Source organism: Lithobates pipiens, unplaced genomic scaffold, assembly GCF_037356315.1.
Source record: "Lithobates pipiens isolate NorthernLeopardFrog02 unplaced genomic scaffold, aLitPip1_a1.2 Scaffold_17, whole genome shotgun sequence".
NCBI classification, from domain to species: Eukaryota; Metazoa; Chordata; class Amphibia; order Anura; family Ranidae; genus Lithobates; species Lithobates pipiens.
The window spans coordinates 14,476,084-14,497,868 of NW_027507755.1; the positions used below are offsets into that span (position 1 = coordinate 14,476,084).

Genomic DNA, 21,785 nt, shown 5'->3' on the forward strand with positions numbered 1-21,785 from the left:
AGACTCCTGTACATACCACCCTGGTGTGCCGGTGTTTCATGATGCTCTGAAGGTAGGTGTATTAGAACGTGTTCCATCCATAGTGATAATGGGACTAGGGCTGCAACTAACGATTATTTTCATAATCTATTAGTTGGACGATTTATTGTTTTGATTAATCGGTTAATAACCTTTAAAAAAAAAAAAAAAAAGTGGGTCAAATCGACGTTAATTTTCAACCACAGTGATGGGAAAATTTAGAACTAGAGAACTCCTTGGTCAAAGGAATTTTCAGACAGTGTTTGTGGTTTTCGTTCAGAAATGACATTCATTTTAAAAACAGAATGTTAAAAACAAGTGAAAATTTCAAACAAAATTCTTTCATTCAGCGAATGTACAAAAAATTTTCGTCTGAAAATTGATCTGTGTGGCCAGCATAAGGCACGGTGCACACTTATGCAATTTGCTTTTGATCTGTTTCTGCAGTGCTTTTTGCTGTGCGTTTTGATTTTTGCGCATGTGATTTTGCTGCAATTTGTATTTTTTTGAGCAGATTAAAAAACACAAATTGATGCAAAAAACCAATTACATGCTTTTCTGCAGCTTCTCCATTGAAGTATATTGAACCAATAAAGAACCATTTTGCGTTAAAAGTCCCTGACCCTTTCAGATGTGAACGCGCCACATAGGAAACCATGGAAATGAACTGTAGTGCATTTCTGCAAACAGCACCAATAAATACATAGACGTGAACCAGACCTAAGAAGTTTAGTAGCATAATGGGGTTAAAAAAACGAAAATTATCCCTTTATAGTAGAAAAAAGCAGATAATCACTACTGTAAGGGGTTCATTTTTTTTTTTTTTTTTTTTTTTTTTACTGTAAAACAGTGAGTAATATTTACAGTAGCGATTATTTGCTCTTTTTGTACTATAAAGGGCTTTCTTTTTTTTTCAACCCCATTGTTACTGGCCGATTAATCGATTTATGAAATCGATTACTATTTTCATAATCGATTAGTTGTTTCAGCCCTAGATGGGATTGTTGTGTAACTTGTTTCTGTCTTCCTGTACACAGGGCTGGTCTTGCTGTAAGAGGAGAACAACAGATTTCTCAGATTTCCTCAGTATCGTGGTAAGTGCACAGTGGTTTTTGCTGTCTTTTGAAAATATCCCACGTTTTCTTGTATGCACATGTTTGTCCCACTCATGTAGGATCTTTAAGGCCACTTACACACTGAAGCGCTATAGTGCTAAAAATAGCGCCTGTAAAGCGCTTCTCCTGTCAGTGTAAAAGCCAGAGGGCTTTCAAACTGGAGTGGTGCGCTGGCAGGATGCTAAAAAAAAAGTCCTGCAAGTAGCATCCTTTAGGCGCTGTAGGAGCGGTGTATACACCGATCCTAAAGCACCCCATGCCTTTTGAAATCAATGGGCAGCGCTGCTGCAGCGGGCACTTTTAACCCCTTTTTCAGCCGCTAGCAGAGGTTAAAAGCGCCACTAAAACAAAGCTAAAAATAGCAGCTCAGTGTGAAAGTTCCTCTATTGTAGCATTCATTCTTGGCTGTCTGTTCTAGCAAGTGGATATTTATAGCTGCCCATCCCCAAAACTGAAAAAAAAAAAGTAAATCTGTATGGAGCTCGGTCTACAGAACAGTAATCACTTTTGTTGTCATATTTATTTTATTTATTTCAGGTACTTGTATAGCGCTGTCAATTTGCGCAGCACTTTACATATACACTGTACGTTCACATCAGTCCCTGCCTTCAAGGAGCTTACAATCTAAGGTTCCTTACTCACACTCATACACACACATACTAGGGCCAGTTTAGACAGGAGCCAAATAACCGCTTCCCGACCGCCTCAAGCAGATATACTGCAGCAGAAACGCACTTACAGGCAGATTAACCTACCTGTACGTGGCCCTTTAAGAGGCAGCTTGCAGGCGCGCGCACGCCGCCGGGAGCTTTGTGATCATGATGGCGGGTCCCGCAGACTTGATGTCCACGGGGATACCCGCGATTGTCTCACGGAGAGGAAGAATGGGGAGATGCTGATGTAAACAAGCATCTCCCATTCTGCCTAATCACGCTGTCATCTGTGATCGGGAGCAGAGATCAGTGACGTGTCACACACAGCCCCCCCCCCCCCCCCACAGTTATAATCACTCCCTAGGACACACTTACACAGTAATCAATGCACTTTTAACTGCACTGATCACTGTATAAATGTGGCCACCATTACTAGTAAAAAAAAACAAACAAACAAATGAATAAAAATGCCATAAAACTATCCCCTATTTTGTAGACGCTACAACTTTTTTTTTTTTTTTTTTGATCAATCGATTTTTATTGATTTTAAAAATAAAGCATATAGAAAGTATATTGTACAATAAATTTCAAATACGCGTAAACAAAAGAACAATAATGAAAAAAAAAGAAAAAAAAGCTAAATAAATATATTTTTTCTGATACTCTTAAAGACGTTTAGTTCACGCAATAAGATATTAATAATAGAATACATACATAAAATCATAAAATTAATTGATACAAATATTTTAATTGTATAAATAAAAATATTAGCCTCCCTTAAACACCTCTATGGGTACTCAGCTGTGTCCTAGGGGAGGGAAATGTTGCCAATATTAAGCATTGTAGACATATAGAGCTAAAAATTAACCAAAAAGAATGAAACCAGTAATTGAAAACTTAGTAAAGTATGTCTAAATATTGTTTAAGATTTTTTCAGAAAATCAGCGGATTTTGACCATCCCTCCCAAGGTGACCACCTACATTTTTCTTTTGGTAAATTGCCTGCAATGGAGGCCATCATTAATTCATAGTTGTAGTGTAAGGATACAGTATCTAAAAGTTGATAGACAGTTGGAGGTGTTGTAGATTTCCATAATCTGGTTATGGACAGTCTGGCTGCCAGGAAGACGTGTGTCATTACATGACGAAAAGGGTATGGTATGTTTTCTATAGTCAGGTTTAATATCGCTAACTCAGGTAGAAGTGGAATCTGCAGTTGAGTTATGTCTGTTAATATAAGAAAGAGACACTTTTCCAGAACTCCTGGAGTTTATCGCAACTCCAAAAAATATGAAACATGTCGCCTTTAGCGGAATTACATCTCCAACATAAATCCGACAAAGATGAATTAAAGGATGTTAGTCTTGATGGCGTCAAATACCATCTAAGTGAAATTTTTTGAGTAAGTTCCCATAGTGTTGAGGTTTTAGTAGTTTTATATATACTTTTAAGTGCTTGTTCCCATTGTTGATCCGTAAAGGATTTTTGTAAATCATTTTCCCAATGTGAATGAGAGGTGGATTTCGTAAATATACTTTTGAGGTGTAAAATATTGTAAATTAAGGAGATTCCTTTTTTATGAGTTAAGGAGGAATTAAGAAATTTCCATATTGTTGGCGAAATATTGTATAAAGGAAGTTTGATTTTGTTGAGGCAATTTTGTAGTAGGGTATATGTAGATATATCTGGATGAAGTAAATTAAATTGTTTTTGTAGCTCAGAGAAGGATTGTATTTGTGTACCTGTAATAAGTTGGTTTATATGATTAATGCCTTTTTGAGTCCAATGATGGAGAGATAGATCATGTGATAAATGATGTAAGGATTCGATAGGAATCGTCATTTGGGGTATACTGGATTCACAATGTATTTCTTGGTTTAACAGTTTCCAAGCTTTGGTCGTGGCAATCATGGTAGGAGGTAAATCTTTGGGTATTTTAGTCCCTAGTGGAGTGCTTAGAAGCCAGTTCTTTAGTCCGGGACTTAATAGAAAGGTATGTTCGATATTACTCAAGAGTTTACTTGGAGGGTTTTGGAACCATTCTTTAGATTGATCAATTATTGCTGCTATATAGTAATCTTCGAAGTCAATAGAGCCTGACCCACCCGCCATTTTGTGATTTCTTAATTTGGAATGAGCACATCTAGGTTTTGTTCCATACCAAATACATTGATTGAGTAGCCTTTGTAGGGATGTAAAGAAATATTTAGGAATGGGGATTGTTAGAGTTCTGAATAGGTAAAGTATTTGAGGTAAGTGCATCATTTTGAACGCTGCTAGTCTACCAGTCCATGAAAGTTCCAATTTAGTAATCTTCAGGGATTCTGTACGTAATTTATTCAGCAATGGTTTATAGTTTGATTTAAAAAGATGTTTTGTGGATCTAGTGAGTTGTATACCCAAATAATAAATATTATCTTCAGACCAAGTAAATGGATATTGAGCTTGTAAAAGGTTTCTGGTGGTAGCATTAAGTTTTATGTCTAATATATGAGATTTTGTTGTATTAATTTTGTAAAAGGATATTCGGCTGAACCAATCTAATTTTTCGCATACTGCGGCTAGTGATGAGGTAGGATTTGTTAATATAAGTATTATATCATCCGCAAAAAGACTAATTTTATGAGAGGTGGAACCCAAGTTTATTCCCGTAATCTTAGAATCTTTGCGGATATGTTCGGCTAAGGGTTCTATTGCTAAATTAAAGATTAGAGGTGATAATGGGCAGCCTTGGCGTGTGCCATTTGATATTTGAAAAGGTTGAGAAAGCATGTTGGCGGAAAATACTTGAGCTGATGGTTGTGTATATAATGCCATAATAGCACCATATATATAGTCTTTAAATCCAAATTTTGATAGAACTTTTTGTAGATATGTCCACTGTACCCGATCAAACGCCTTCTCTGCATCTAAAGAAAGAAGCAGAGAAGGCGTTCCAGTTGATTCTGCATTGTGAATTAAATCTATCATTCTTCGTGTTGCATCAGGGGCCTGTCTTCCTTTAATGAAGCCAGATTGATCTTTGTGTATTAGGTCAGGCACAATGGATACTAGACGTCTAGCTATAGTTTTAGCATAAATTTTTATGTCTAGGTTAAGTAGGGAGATTGGTCTGAAATTTTGGGGTGAGGTTGGTTCTTTTCCAGGTTTCGGAATTGTAACAATAATTGCTGATAATGGTAAGCAGGGCATTTACTTCCTAGTCTGGGTACCCCCTTTGTTTGTATGCATCACTCTTGGATCTCTCCATGTCCCTTCTCTTCCCGCTCCCCTCCATCTCCCCTGTTTTGTTGTTGGTTGTTTTTTCTTTTTTTTTTTTCTCTTTCGTCTTTGTTTTAGTTTTTCTGCTGTGTAGCTATATGTGTATTCTCGGGTAGCAATCACAGGGGGGTCGCTAGGGGTCCGTGACCGCACCCCCACACCTCTCCCGGCATAGTAATACGGCATAATTGCTACCAATTAAATCCCCAAGCTCCTGGGTATTAAAGTTTCCAGTCACCTTTATGCTTGACTCATGATGACCCATTGTTAAGTTTGTTACGCATGCCTTAGCACGTACTTTTCCTGTTTTGTTTTGTTCTATCAACACGTATTGTTCAAATTTTCCTTGTGTCGGTTCTTGATCTAGAGGAGATTTTAGGTATACGGGGCAGTTTGTTCATGACCCCTGTCTCCTCTAAAGGTATTTGCCTTAACTTGTAGACATGTGTTTTGTTTCCTTCAATGTTCCTTGATAATTAATCGACTGTGACATCACTGTGATATACTGCTCTGATGTGCTGAACTGTAAGTTTTATGCAACTTTTACAATAAAACTTTTCTTGGAAAAAAAAAATAAAATTGCTGATAATGATTCTTTAGGGAAAGTAGAAGATAATGCAGCTTTGTTGAGGAATTTCGTTAAGTGGGGAGTCAGATATGTGGAGAATTGTTTAAAATATTCCCCCGAAAGACCATCTGGACCTGGAGCTTTGTTGTTTGGTAATGATGCAATAGTTGCAAGGATTTCTGTGGTAGAAAATGGTGTATTTAAGTAGCTTAATTGGGATTCGGTTAGGGTAGGTAGGTTAACCTGATTAAGAAACTTATCAATTTCTTCTGGAGACGGTTGGTGGGTGGAAGTATCTGTACGAAGATTATAGAGATCACTATAATAATCACTAAAAGCATTCGCTATATCTTGTGGATTAGATAGTTTGTCTTTTGAGTGTGGATGGAAGAGATAGTGAATTTTAGATTTAGTTTGTATACCTTTAAGACGTTGAGCCAATTTTTTACCAGCTTTATTAGCTGTGGAATATGATGTGGCTTTAAATTTACGTTGCATATACTCATATTTGTGTAAAAGGAGAGATCTAAGTTCCTGTCTGAGCTGCATTAGTTGAGCTAGGGTATTGGATTGTGAGGAAGATTTGTGTTCAGATTCTAATTTGGCGATTTGGGAGGTAAGGTAGTCAATTTTGTTGAGTTCTTTTCTTTTTGTAAACCGAACAAAGTTTTATAATAATACCTCTAATAACTGCTTTATGTGCATTCCACACCATGGCATCGTCTGATACTGAGCCAACATTTAGTTCAAAATATTCTTTCAGGTGGTTAGCGATTTCTTTAGAATATACTGGATGTTGTAGTATGTAATTATTGGCTCTCCATAGAAAGGAGTTACGTTTGGGGGAGGTGTCATCAATAGTAATAGATATTGGATTATGATCAGACCATGTCATGGCGTGGATAGTAGATGAGCTAACATTTTGTAACAAGTATTTATCAGCAAGAAACATATCAAGTCTGGAATAGGATTTATGATGGGGGGGAAAAATATGTATAGTCCTTCTCTGTTCCATGGTAACATCTCCACACATCATACAAATCAAATGAGGTTAATAGTTGATTCAAAGGAGATGGATTCCTTTTGGCCGCTGAGGTAGTATCCATATAAATGTCTGCAACCAGATTGAAATCTCCACAAACAAGAAGAAGACCTTGTTTTATCTTGTTGACTTTGGTGAAGATTTTCTTAAGGAAAGTTGCTTGATGTGAGTTAGGAGCATAGAGATTGAGAATTGTATATATAGTCCCATTAATTTTGCATATTAGAATAATGAAGCGACCATTAGGATCATATATTTCCTGTAATGAAGTAAAGTCAATGTCTTTGCTTATTGCTATTAGCACTCCTCTTTTTTTAGTAGTGAAGGTAGAATGAAAAATATGGGGGAATTTGTTATTTCGGCATAGGGAAGATGATGTAGGAGTTAAATGTGTCTCTTGAATACAAAGAATATCGCTGTCAAATTTTTTTGCTGAATGCCAAAGGGATTGTCTTTTGACCGGATGATTAAGTCCTCTAACGTTTAGGGATAATATTTTAATTGGCATGGTACTTGCAATAAATGAGAATAATAAATGGAAAAGGGTATCACTTTACAGTTAGTAGGCAGTAGGTGGATCGTGGAAGAATGATCAAGATACGGCGTTGTAGTAAGTTGATTTGACCAATATACAAATATGTATTAGTAAATAATGAACCTGGAATGAAAACTTTACTAGAACAGTCAATAGTAAAAAAAAAAAAGACACACAAAATAGCAACAATAAGTTGTAAACTTATCAATCACAGATATAACAAAAATTCGGCGGTGTGTGATAAACACAAATGAGCTGGTACAGCTAAAACCGCTGTTGGGGGAAACAGTTAATGCCGGTGAAACGGAAGAAAGAGATTTTTTCCATGAGGGGGCATTTATAAACGATGTAAGTGGATCATTTAAAGAGGAAGTAAACCCTTCCAAACAACTTGGACCTATAGGTAAGCCTAGATTAAGGCTTACCTGTAGGTCCAAGCAATATCTCCTAAACCTATATGGTTTAGGAGATATTTGCCCGAAAATGGGCACCGCTGTCTACACGCATGCGCCGTAGACAGCGGCGCGCAGGCGCACTAAATGCGGCAAATCCAAGAATGGATTTGCCTAATTTGTCGACTCCCGTGCGCATGCGCGGGAGTGACGTCATCGCGGCTTCGCCGTATGACAGCGGCGGAGCTGCGAGACGCGACTCCCGTGCGCATGCGCGGGAGTGACGTCATCGCGGTTGCGCCGCTGTGATTCGTCGGAGCTGCGAGACGCCACAAGCAACATGGATGAGGCGGACTACAGGGGACAGCGGCGACTTCGCTGGCTCCTGTGTCAGGTAAGTGACACATAATGAGCTACTATGCGATGCATAGTAGTCCATTATGCTTTACCTTTGCAGGGAAAAAAAGAGGAAGTAAACCCATTAGGGTTTACTTCCTCTTTAAGAGCTGGATATTTCCATTGGTTGATGTTTTCGGGCATCCGGATTGCGTTGATGTAGCAGAGGTATACGTTTTGATGAAGAAGGATCGGTTGTCTTGGGAAGATCTAGAATTATCCCCCAATCTCTCAGAAGCTTGATGCCTTTTTGAAGATCATTAATAGCATGTAAATACAGAAAAAATCAGCGCAGTACAACCCCTTTACGAAAAGCTGCTGGACACCAAGGATCAATTACCAAATCCCAAAATACAATATATCAAACAGATGGTACAGCGCTCTAACTAAAATAAAATGATTACTAACATATTAAAATTAATAAAAAGTCCAAAGATAGCTTTTGAGTCAAAAAGTCCACGTGAGGAATCTTCAGTGGTATACAGTCAGTTCATGCATAAAGTGACTTAGTGCCAAGGGGGGGACCACCACCAATTGGCTGCTCACCTCATCGTATGGACCCTTTAAATTACAGAGGGTCGTATGCACTTAAATATCAACTTATCCAATCGCTGTACTCCTCTCCGACAATATCCGACCAATTCACAAACGAAAACACAGCTTTCTCCTATTCAGAGTCAAATGAACTGACACGTTCGTGGAATACCCACACTGGATCGGTATATAGCAGTATTCACAATTCCTCAGACCATGTGGATAGAAAGACAGGCCATAGTGCTCTCCATAGAAAAACGTTTTAATGATGAATATACATAAAAAACACACTTACAATAACGAAGCTTCATACGATCTTTAAAATGATCAATGACCGCGGGTGACGTCACGTGATCTCCGTCCGTACGTTACGTCCCTATGGGCAGGACTTCATCAGCGGACACGGAAACTACGTGACACCCGATATATGAATAGACATTACGGGGTTCCTATAGTGCGCTTACGGTGAGCACGACGTGACGGACAGCCTCTCCATGTTTACGAAAGTTACCAAGGTAACAACACATCCTGTCGTGTAGTACGAATCTACACGATAACAGGCAAAGACCTCAGGGAAGCCCTTGTGAATTTAAACAAACGTTACCAAGTTAACGGCTCATCACATCATGCCTATCCGCACTATGCAAATGAGCACAGCAACGAGTGGAATATAAAAAAGGAATCATATAAATATTTGCAAACATTTCCGTTGCCACAATGAATCCCTTCCCCTTATGTATATAATGTAATCAAATAAAGAAAAACTGCTTAATGGGTACCAATACAAAAGAACCCCATTATTAAACACATTTTTAAATTGCAAAGCATGAACTTTTTTCTCCAAACTTGAGTTTACAAAGTCCACCTCCTACAAAATGCAAATAAAGATGTGTTTCGAACTTAATATTCAAAAACAATTAAGAATATTAAAATGTGTATAATACACACATATCAACGTGACATCACCTGCAGCCAATAAATTAAATAGTACTAAAAATACAATAAAAAGTAAACAATAAAATCATCGATCAGTAATAAAACAGTTAATATCAAAATCGACATTCAATCCACCAGGCATTAATACATTGGTCTCATGTATCCAGTAAGATTCCCTACGACTTAACTGGCGTATGAAATTACCCCCCCTCCAATGTTTTGTGACCCTCTCAATCCCCCAAAACTTTAGGCCTTTAGGGTTTTGCTGATGGAATTGTTTAAAGTGTCGGGACACATTGTGGGTTTTCAGACCTTTTTTAATATTATCTACATGTTCTGCTAAACGCACATGTAAAGGTCTAGAAGTGCGTCCTATATATTGTAACCCACATTCGCACTCTAACATGTAAACCACTCCGATCGTGTCACATGTAATCAATTGCCGAATATCGTATTCCCTATTAGTTGCAGAGGCCAGAAACTTCTTCCGTTTCTTAATGTTGACTTTAGAATGCTTACACGGCTTGCACCGCCCACAAGCATAAAACCCCCCCAAAAAGGAGAACAATCGGTTCTCTGATGGAATAGGGGGGTTAAGAACGCTGGGAGCAAGACGGTCCCTCAGAGAGGGAGCTTTTTTATAAATAAACTGTGGACGAGTAGGTAGTACGGGTCCCAAAATTTTGTCCTGCTTTAAAATGGACCAATGTTTAGACACTATCTTTTCAAATTTTTTGTGTTGAACATTGTAATCTAAAATCATTCTAAAATTTTGCTCACTATTATTAGTCTCCCTAGGTTGACTGGAGACTAAAATAGTCCTATCAATCTGTTTGACCTTTTCAAATTCTGCCTTCAAGACCGACCGATCATATCCCTTTTGTTCAAATCTGGAGATCAACACATCGGATTGAGATATGTAATCCTCACTCCTCGTACAATTACGATGTAACCTAATGAATTGTCCCCTGGGGATGTTGCACAACCAAGATTGGTGATGACAACTCCCCAGGGGAATATAAGCGTTACGATCAGTAGGTTTAAAATGGTTAACCAACCTGAAGTTACCCAAATCTTTGTTGATCTCCAGATCCAAAAAGACTATATGATCTTGACTCACATTCCATGTGAGCGAAATATTCCTATCATTGGAATCCAATGATTGAATAAAAATATCGAGTGACGATCTAGTACCATCCCAAATCAAGATAAGATCATCTATAAATCTACGGTAGCACACCAGTTCTGGGGGGCGATGTTTAAAAACTGCTTCTTCCTCCCAGTGGGCCATAAATAAGTTGGCCACACTGGGAGCAAAACGAGCTCCCATCGCAACCCCTCTGGTCTGTAAATAAAACTCCTTGCCATACCAAAAATAATTTCGGCTCAGGCAAAAGTTTAAACAAGTCAGCAAAAATTCCTGATGTCTACCCGACAATGCTGATGATGACAAGGCCCACTCAACTGAGGTCATAGCGTCATCATGACCTATGATGGTGTATAGGGCATTAATAGCATGTGTCGATCCATTTTTAGTAATGATCAATGTGGCAGGATATCTCCATTTATATAGGATTTTATGAATATGCATACTTTTGGTTATAGGGTTCAGGTCTCTTCTTAATTGTAGTGTGTGCTTGGAGAGATCAGGGAATATTTGTATTCCCTCAAATGGGCGTGGGAGTGGACCTTTAGATCTAGCTTCATACATCATTTTTTCTTTTATATGAAAAAAATGAATCCTCATAAGTATATCTCTTGGTACTGAGGCTGCCAAGTGTTGTGGCTTTGCAATTCTGTGAATCCTGTCAATTATTAAGTCTCTTGGGGTGATATCCGGTAAAATCATGCGAATTAAGTCTTTTGCATATTTGGGCAGATCTGGTGTAGAAATACTTTCAGGGACACCTCTTAATTTGATATTGTTACGTCTTGAACGGTCTTCCAAATCTGCCAATTTATTACGGATCCATTCCTGTTCTTCTTTTACCTCATCATAAGCATCAATAAGATCATTTACTGTATGTGAACATTCTGTCATTCCCCTTTCCACAGTAAAGATTCTATTGTCTAATGAGCTCACTTCGGTACTCAATTTATGGAAAAGGTTTGACAAATCTGAGACTAATGAGGAATGTAGCGAAATTAGCATTTCCTTCAATGTAGTGTCTATAACTGGTTGTCCAGATGTGGGAAATGATTCCATAGGAGATTGTAAGGCCTGGGTGATTTGTGGAGAATTAGAAGCCTGGGGCTGCAGTATTTGTGAGTTTGGCTGTGGTATTAATGTGTCTATCCTCATTTTTGCTCTGGCTGGACTATTTAACATAGAGTCAGTATTAGTATTTTGAGTAGGGGATTTAGGTAATTCCCCTTTAATTGTAGTCTCCTGTTGTTCTGAGGAGAGAGCTGTGTAATGTTTCTGAGGCGCTGAGATGCCGTCGGCGCCATTTTGGGTTTCACTGACCTGCTCTTCGGGAGCGTACATTAGTGTTGTAAGTTTTTTCGGTCGGTATTCACCCATTCTTTTTCGTGACATCGTTACGCGGGATGTCCGTTCGCTATTTGGTAGTGTTTTTTGGACGGAATTACGGTTTCGTTCGGATCCTAAACGTTCCGTTATTTCCCCTCACGACGGAGCTCAGTTCTTAAGCGTCCATCTTCCGCGCTGGCCGGCCACGCCCCCGACGCTACAACTTTTGCGCAAACCAATCAAACACTTAATGCTTTTATTTTTATTTTTTTTACCAAAAATATGTAGAATACATAGGAAAAACATGTTTTTTTAAATATATTTTTCGGGGATATTATAGCAAAAAAGTTAAAAATCGTTTTTTTAAATTTTTTTTTTTTATTTATTTTTTTTTCAAAATTGTCGCAAATTTTTTTTGTTTATAGCGCAAAAAATAAAAACTGCAGAGGTGAACAAAATGCCAAAAGAGAGCTCTATTTGTGAGAAATAAAGAACGTCAATTTTGATTGGGAGCCACGCCACATGATTGCGCAATTGTCAGTTAAAGTGACGCAGTGCCGAATCACAAAAAGTGCTCTGGTCTTTCGCCAGCCAAATGGTCCGGGGCTTAAAGTGGAGGGCCACCCTGAAAAATGAAAAAAAAATATTAAAAATTACAAAAAAATCTAAAAAAAGAAAAATGAAGAAAATTATTATTTTTTTTTTTTTTTTTATATACTTACCAGAAATGCCTGTTGCTAGGCACATAATCCTAATCTGCCTCTTCCTCCTCGTCACGTTGTCTTCTGAGTAATGGGTCGCGCTGTGTTCTGGGAACTGTGTCTCCCAGAACACAGCGTGTCCCATTCACAAAAGCGCTTCGCGACTCGCGCATGCGCAGTAGGAAACAGGCAGTGAAGCCGCAAGGCTCCACTGCCTGTTTCCCTTAGAAAGAATGGCGGCGCCGGGACCCGAGAGCCAAGGGACAGGTTGGCCGTCATCGCGGGCGCCCTGGACAGGTAAGTCGGCTTAAGTCAGCAGCTGCAGTGTGTCTTTGGTGGGTGGGAGGAAACCGGAGTAAACCCACGCAGACACATAGAGAACATGCGAACTCCAGACAGGTAGGGCTGCGGTTGGGATTCGAACCGGCGACCCTTTTGCTGCTAGACAAAAATGCTAACACTGTGCTACTGTTATTTCTAATAACTGGTGCCCACTGGGAAGTTCATTCCCCAAGGTCCTTCAGTATTTGGGAATACAAGTGTTGTTTGTTGTGTTTTTTTTATTATTTTTTTTTTTTTTTTTTTTCTTCAAACCCTAAAGATTATATAGCTTTAAATGTACTGCCCCTCTATATAAATAAGGGTAGGTTAATGAGTGTTTTTCTCCCTATACTAACCTGAGCACTGCTATACAGGGACTGCAAGAGGCTGATAGCAAGTCTAATTTAGGTGCTTACACTGCTTGTTTTGAGGTATTTAGGTGCTTATACTGCCTTATTTTGAGGTATTGGTCTACGTTTGCACTAGTGCGACCCCACAAAGTGCAACTTTGAGTGCAACTTTGTTCTGACTTTACACTCTTTGAGACAGTCAAAATAGTGTGGGCACCTTTTTCAAAGTTGCTGCACCTTTAAGTCACATAGATTGGAACAGGTGTCATTGCCATCAGTCGCATTACAAGTCGCACCTTAACGATTACAGAACTACATTATTTTGTCTTTATATCTGCTTGGGCTTTATATTTTTTTAAAATTGTATTATATACTACTAATGGCAGCAATCATGGACTTATAACGGGACTGTGATAGTGCGATGGGGAACTACCTGACTTAACTGCCACGACCTCACCAGTGACATTAATACAGTGATGGTGCTATACACTGTTATTGTACTAATGACACTGGCTGGGAAGTAGGGGCGCAACGGCTCAAAAAACTCACGGATCGGATTGTTCCTCAGATCAGAGTCATGGATCGGATCATTTTTCGGATCAGAAAATAATTGAATTTGCAAAAACCTGTGAAAATTCCACCGCCATATAGTCCCCACTGTAATACCCACTGTAATATCCACTATCTCCCCACTGTAATATTGGCTGAGCATGGCTGGGTATTGCAGAGTATGGCTGAAAAAGATCCCCCCTCCACTGTGCAGATCAGTACAGAGAGGGGAGAGAGGAACCGGCATCATGACATGACGCCGGTTTGTTTACAAGTGATCGCTCCGTCATTCGACGGAGTGATCATTTTGTAAATGGCCTGGGTGTAGAAAGATGGCCGCCACTTCGGAGCTGGCCGAAGCCGCTGCCTTTCCTAAGGCCATGACCGTGGAGCGATCCGCGGAGTGTGCCGATCCGAGCGGGGTGACGGATCATGGATCGGTGACGTTCCGTTGCACCCCTACTGGGAAGGGGTTAACTTCTAGGGCGATCAAGGGGTTAAATATTTGCCTTACTTTGTGTAAAGTGTGCTGCTTTTTACAAGTTGGTTTCCAAGCTTCACACCCCTGCTTTGCAAGGATGAGAAACACAGAGATCATTCCCTGTGTACAGAGCTCTGTGTCGAATGTCAACACAGAGCTCTGGGCTGTGATTGTACACAGCCGATTAGTAGGTCCGGGCTGTGGATCGTTGGCTGGGATTTGCTGACAGGCTCCCTCTGTGTACAATCGCAGCGGGAGCCAGGTGGGGTGTGCGTATGTGCCCTGCCTAAACCCCGAAGTAGGCAGTGATGTATGGGTACGTCGATTTGTCTATAGCGGCCGCTCGTTCACAGTACATTGCGGGCAGTTGCTACATTTTTAAGTTTAAGCAGAACTTTACGCTTAATAAACAATGGTTTTTAATCCCTTTGCTGCTAGCTTTAGTAAATGCGTAAAAAGGTATATTCTATTTACTTGTGTTTTAAACTTTTTTTTACATTTTCTTCTGTTGCTCTGTTTTTTTTTTTTTTTTTTTCATCGGAATGAGTGAGGGGGGAGGAGCTTTCTTAGCTAAGCAACACCCTCCTGTCTGCATGCCTGAGCTAAGGGCAGATGGCGTATAGATGGCATAAATCCTGAATAATAATAATACATCTACATGAATCATCTGCCCTTATTCAGGAGGATTGATACTAGAATTGCTAGGGAGAGGTTTTTCAAATAGTTTGCTCAAAAAAAAAGGCATGGAGACATTGATGGCTAGTTTGCTATGAATTAAAGTGATTTTAAAGGTTAGTGTTTTTTTAATATAAAAAACATGTCAGTTACCTGCTATGTGCAATGGTTTTGCACAGAGCAGCCCCGATCCTCTTCTGGGGTTCCCTGGTGCGCTCCTCTTCATCGTTTTTTTTTCTCCCTACGGAGACCCGCTTTCCCTGGGGGCACCCATGCGGGCGCGTTCACAAGTCCAGCTGCTGCATCCATTGATACAGACAGCAGGATTTGGCCCCACCCCCTGCTCCCATGTCACTGGATACGATTGACAGCAGTGGGAGCCAATGGCTCCTGTTGCTATCAATCGATCCAATGTGGACAGAGTCAGCGTCTGGAGTCGCTGGGCTTGTGCACATCGCTGGAACGTGCAACGGACGGTTCAGGTAAGAAGGGGGGGGGGGGGGAGGACAGTCTGGGGCAGCTGCAGCACAGAAGGTTTCTCACCTTTTTTAATACAATGCATTGTAAAAAACTTGGAGACTTAATAACCCCTTTTTTAAGGTGCAAAAAACCACCTGCCTTTACAACCACTTTAAATAGCAATTTTAGTTTATGGTGCTCAGATATAGTTAAGTTCTGCCATGATGATTTTAATGAAGCGTTTGTGGATAATTGCAGGGCTGTACTAAGGGGCTCCACAGTAATGAGAAACCCCCAGAACCTGTAAAACCAGAGGTGAAGATATCAGAGAAGAAAGACTTGACAGACCTGAAGCCAAAGTTCAATGAACGCATCATACAAGCACCAAAGCCTATAGAATCCATTAAGAGGCCCAGGTAAGTGGAAACATTTGCCTTAAAAATTGAAGTGTATGTAGTTCATCTTGGATAGAGAAGATGGGGAAGGGTTAAAACCAATCTCTGGTTGTTTTTGCTTTTGCTGGGGACATTTCCCTTTAAAACCTGTCCTGTAGACGCAATAGGAAATTAGGGGAAGCTTCCTTAAATGAGGGAATTTCCCATCTGGCAGTTCCACTAGAACATGTGTCCCCATTGGTAAGCTTACACATAACCTTTGGTCTGGTGACTACTTAAAGTGGAGCGTCGCCCAAAAAAAAACAATTTGTCAAACCGCTTTGGGTGCAGGTGTTGGCATTGTAAGTAAGGGAAACTGGCAGTGAAGCCTCCAGGCTTGGCAAATGGTTTCCTGCTGCGCATGTGCGAGTCACGCTGTGCTTTTTGAATGGTCCCATCGTCTTCTGGGACCTGTGAGTGTCCCAGAAGGCAGCAGGGGCTGCAAAATGCTCAGAGATCGCCATGGCGATCTTACCCGGAAATGAGAGTGGGTACCTGTCAAAGCCAGGTACTCGCTCCCCACTCCCCTCCAAAATGTGGCAGTGGAGGGGGGGGAGGGTGTGTACAAGCAGTGATTACCCTCTTGGGTGGAGCTCCGCTTTAAGGAAAAACATTTTGACTAAACCCATTGTTTGGGAGCCACGTCGCACGACCACACAATTGTCAGTTAAAGCGACGCAGTGCCGAAACAGAAAAAGCGATCTGCTCTTTGGCCAGCGAAATGGTCCGAGGCTTACGTAGTTAATACAACTCTTCTCATTTTATCATATACCTTGACTATTACAGTTTCCAAGTTTCATAAACTTTCATCAGTCTCTGCTTGATTGATTTCAAGTGCAATAAACATTTTATTCTATTTATGGTTTTATAGATGCTTTCTGGAATTGACCCATAGAGCGCCATCTTCAAGGGGTGTGTGTGTGTGTGTGTGTGTGTGTGTTTTTTTTGGGGGGGGGGGGGGTGTTTGTTTCACCAAACCTTGTTGGAGTATGACATTTTACAAGCAACTTATAGCTATAGCGCTTAATGATTTTTGTTTTAGCCCTGGTGAAGATTAGAGATGCACCGAAATTTCGGTGTCCTAAACATATCGGCTGAAAATTGCGTTTTCAGCATTTTGCCAATGAAGATAATGGCACCTAAAACACACATAACTTTGACTCAATTTTACTGTGCTCATGGGTGTGTTTTTCATAGGTCATGTGACTCAAAAACCGCATCAAAAATGTAACACGGGTATGTTATTGATGCGTTCTTGCTGCATTTTTGATGCATTTCAATAGGGAGGTGCAATTTTGGTGCATTTTTATCTTTTCTGACCAAAAATGCAGCAAGCTGGATCTGTGTAAGTCGCTGACTGCTTCTGTCCAATGTTGAGCACGGTAATCCTGTTTTCTGTTTCTGGCTCCCTTAGTAAACTCCTTATTTTGTAATATCTTTACAGCCCAGACGAGCCTTTGACGCGGTTGGAGCTGAAAGTATCAGCGTCTTTGAAGCAAGCCCTGGATAAACTGAAACTTTGCTCCAACGACAGTAATACCCAAGCAGGTATGACGTTTCTAAAGACCACTGTACCTTGATAGTCTTAAAAGGCTGAAAATTGATTTTAAAGGAGCTTTTTATCTGGATAATCTTCTCCTTTTTTTTTTTTTCTTTTTTTTTTTTTTTTTGTATTGGGCTTAGATCAGATTCCTATCTAAATCAGTCCCTTCAATTGTATTGATATTGCTAGTTGCAATTGATTACTATTTTTAATGCCCCCTTCTGCTACAATCTGCTGGTTCAGTGCATGCATTTCAAAATGGCGTATTGTAAAAAGTATTTTCCATTGAAACAAAAGGGTATTGAGTTATATTTAAAGCAGAACTGTAACAAGCAGATAGCAGGCAGGCTTTTAATGCAGAAGAGAAATGTACTGTTTCTTCTGCAATAAAATGTCACTACCTACCTGCTCACTGTCCTATCTGGAGAAGCTGGTCAGCTTACAGTTTGGGGATTGACAACATCCTCCCCTGCTACCAATGAAGACACACAAAGACCACCACTCAGAAGCAGATGCCGGAGTTCTATCGATATGTGCCCTCTGTTGAAAATTGCCCACGCATGCGCAGGACGGAGCCGCACTTCAGCTGATTTCCTGATCAGCTGGCGTGACGTGACCATGGTGCATGTGCACTTCAGAGGAGGCATTTTTCAATGGGAGAGGGAATTTCACAGACACAAATGAAAGTTATGGGGGGACACCGTAGTTGTTATATTGTGCCTCACTGTTGTAGGGCGACTTGTGTCTGTTGAAGGACAGGTTTTGTCTGTGTTGCAACCCGCCCTTAGACACAGGCAACGGGTGCTGATCAAGACACTAAAGCTGATGTGCAACACCGACAAAAGGCAACCTTGAGCACACTGAAACTCTGCCCTGCAATAGCGAGACACAATATGAGAACTACGGTGTCTCTCCGCTCTGTGAATAGTTTTTAATAGTGTCCGTGACATTCTCTATGCTGTCGACAAATGCCTCCTCTGATATGTGCCATGGTCACGTCACTCCAGCTGATTGCAAAATCAACTGGAGTGCGGCTTCGTCCTGCACATGTGTGGGCACTTTTCGACGGAGGGCACCTTTCGATGGAACAACAGCAAGGGACTGTCACCTTTTCAGTACCACTTTATAGCAGACTTGACGTAAAAAAAGAATAAAAAAAGAAAACCTGCATGCTGTTAAAAAGTAATGGAGTACTCTGAGTTGGTCTGCTACAGAAAACTACAGAGCCATTGGAGAGGCAGGGTTGATGTAAAAAGAAAAATTCCATACTTGAAAATTTGAAGGTTTGCTGGTTCTCTATTTGGGGTCAAGGTTCTCCAGATTAGTAGCAGCAATGCAGGTAAAGTCAGTCATCAAAGTCTACAGTGAAAATGTTGTGCAGATGTTGGCATCCACAGTGCAGAGCTGCTGACGGGGGTCACAGGACATGGAGCGTTATAAAATCAGTTATAAACCACATATTTGTAATTTGGAATTGCTTCCCCCACCTATAGTGGGGAAAATTAATTATTTTGATCCCATGCAGATTTTGTAAGTTTGTCCACTTACAAAGAAATGAAGGGTCTATAATTTTTACCAGAATCAAAATGTGTAGAGCTGTCAAACCATGACTTCAATGATTAAAGTGCAAAAAAAAATCTATTATATTGCAATAAAGATGAAACGTGAAAAATGAAAAAAGGGGGGAAAAAGAAAAATGTAATAGTCATAGTAGGTGAGGTTGAAAAAAAAACACAAGTCCATCCAAATGTCCCAATTCCACAGCCATAAAGTGAACTTAAAACATGTGCTGACTCAATGTTCAATCTGTGAAGTATATCTGCTTACCAGATTTTAAGACCACCCAGAGTCTATATGCGCATTAGTGAGCTTTCAATGTCTTCACAGATTGAACATTCAATGAGCGCTCTTTTTTAGTTCACTTTAAGGATGTGGAATTGGGACATTTGGACTATTAAGAATTTTTTATTTTTTTTGCTTTTTCCCCTTTTTTTTTAATTTTTTTATTTTTTTTGCACTTTAATCATTAAGGTGATGGTTTGACAGCGCTACATGTTGTTTTTTATTTTTTGTTATGAAGTGTACTTTTGTTGTGAGAGCTAATCGGTGTCACTAATTTAATTTAAATGCACTTGGCAAAATATTGCTTTACTGTTTTTCTAACATTTTTATTAGCAGTGTATTTTAAATGATAGAGACATAATTTCGACCAGAAATCCAGAAAAAACAAGATACAAATGTTATAAATTGAGTTTCAGTTCAGTGAGTAAAATAAATATTTGTTCCCCAAGCAAAACGTGACTTAGTATGTGGTGGAGAAGCCCTTGTTGGATTTTTGTCCCCTTTCTTTACAGATCTTCTCTAAATCCATGAGGTTTCTTGGCTGTCGCATGGCAACCTGAAGCTTCAGCACCCTCTATACATTTTCTATAGGATTCAGGTCTGGAGACTGGCTAGGCCACTCCATGACCTTAATGTGCTTCTTCTTGAGCCACTTGGTGATATGTTTTGGGTCATTGTCATGCTGGAAGACCCATCTTCAATGTTCTGGCTGAAGAAAGAAGGTTCTCATCCAAGATTTTACAAGACATGGCCCTGTTCATTGGCCTCTCAACAGTATCGGCCCATCCATAGAGGCCACAAGGACACCACCCCCCACATCCATGCGTTCAGCCCCCTTATCCACATATCAGGGCGCTGGGGGCATGGATTGCAATGGGGGGGGTGTGGATTTTTGAAGCACGTGATTAGAGCCCGAGGCTCTACTAGGCTCTGAAAAAGGGTGGGCTTGCCGCTCCCACCTTATTGCACGAATATAGCGAATGAGTTTTCGCATTCACACTAAAGTTCTTCCCCGCCAATCAAGAGGCAGGTCGTGAGAACTGTTTCCCGATTGGCATAAGGCCCCATTCACACCATAGTGTTTTGTAGCTTGGAGCCTGAAGCTACCAAACGCTGGAGGGGGAAAACATTCTCAAACGCCCTGAAGCCAGACGCTCCACAACACCTGAAGCTCAAACAAGTTCTGGAATTTTTTCATATTTTTTTTTTTTTTTTTTTTTTAAGGCAGATTTGGGCGTTTTTCTGCTTTTTACATTGGTGATTTTTTGACCTGCACAAAATACACATCAAAATCGCGTGACTTTCTGCCTGAAAATGCTACAATTTTTCTCAATCCTTCTCTGAATCGCTTAGATGTTCCTTAGCAAATGTCGGAGTCCAAAATTGAACTCTTTGGCATTCGACTCGCTGTGTTTTGGAGGTAGAAAAATGCTGACCATGACCCTAAGAACACCATCCCTACAGTCAAGAATGAAGGTGGAAACATTGTGCTTTGGGGTTGTTTCTCTACTAAAAGGTACAGGCCGACTTTGCCTCATTGACGGTCCAATGGACGGGGCCATGTATTGCAAAATCTTGGATGAGAACCTTCCCTCAGCCAGAAACAGAAGTTGGGTCGTGGATGGGTCTTCCAGCATGACAATGACCCAACACAACACCAAGGCAACAAAGGCGTGGCTCAAAAAGAAGCCCATTAAAATCATGGAGTGGTCTAGCCAGACTTTAATCCTATAGAAAATATATGGAGGGAGCTGGAACTTTGAGTTGCCAAACGACGGCCAAGAAACTTTTATGAGTTTAGAGAAGATCTGTAAAGAAGAGTTGACCAAAATCCGTCCTGAGATGTGTGCAAACCTGGTCACCAACTTCAAGAAACGTCTGACCTCTGTGCTTGCCAACAAGGGCTTCTCCATCAAATACTAAGTCAAAGTTCAGCTTGGGGATCAAAACTTTATTTTACTCACTGAACTGCAACACGATTTTATAACGTTTTGTATCATGTTTTTTCTGGATTTTTGAGAGATTCTATCTATATCATTCAAAATACACCTATGATAAAAATTTATAGACCCTTCATTTCTTTGTAAGTGGACAAACTTACAAAATCCCCTTCAATTTAACCACTTCAACGGCCACTTTTACCCCCTTCTTGCCCAGGCCAGTTTTCAGCTTTTAGTGCTGTTGTATTTTGAATGACAATTGGGCGAGTCATGCAATGCTGTACCCATTAGATTTTTATCGTTTTATTTGCGATAGACAGAGCTTTCTTTTTGGTGGTATTTAACCACCACTGGGTTTTTTATCTTTTGCTAAACCAATGGGAAAAAAAGACTGAAAATTTTGAAAAAACAAAACCCTTTTCCTTTCTGTTATAAAATTTTAGCAAATGTTATTTTTTTTTCTCCTTTCCTGATGGGCGCTGGTGAGGCGGCACTGATGATCCGTTCCCTGGTTATCATTATAAGCCCTCGGTCACACTGGTACGACTTCAGGCAGGACATATGAAT

General features: G+C 40.2%; 1 protein-coding gene across 1 annotated transcript in view; it reads left to right on the forward strand.

Moving 5' to 3' along the window:
• The window catches only part of CHORDC1 (cysteine and histidine rich domain containing 1), a 61,389-nt gene that overhangs the window by 8,974 nt on the left and 30,630 nt on the right, over positions 1 to 21,785 (forward strand). Inside the window, exons 2-5 of the mRNA XM_077485001.1 lie at positions 3 to 52; positions 1,056 to 1,112; positions 15,718 to 15,875; positions 17,338 to 17,441. Coding sequence (XP_077341127.1) covers positions 3 to 52; positions 1,056 to 1,112; positions 15,718 to 15,875; positions 17,338 to 17,441 — 369 coding nt within the window. The remainder of the gene's footprint in view (positions 1 to 2; positions 53 to 1,055; positions 1,113 to 15,717; positions 15,876 to 17,337; positions 17,442 to 21,785) is intronic.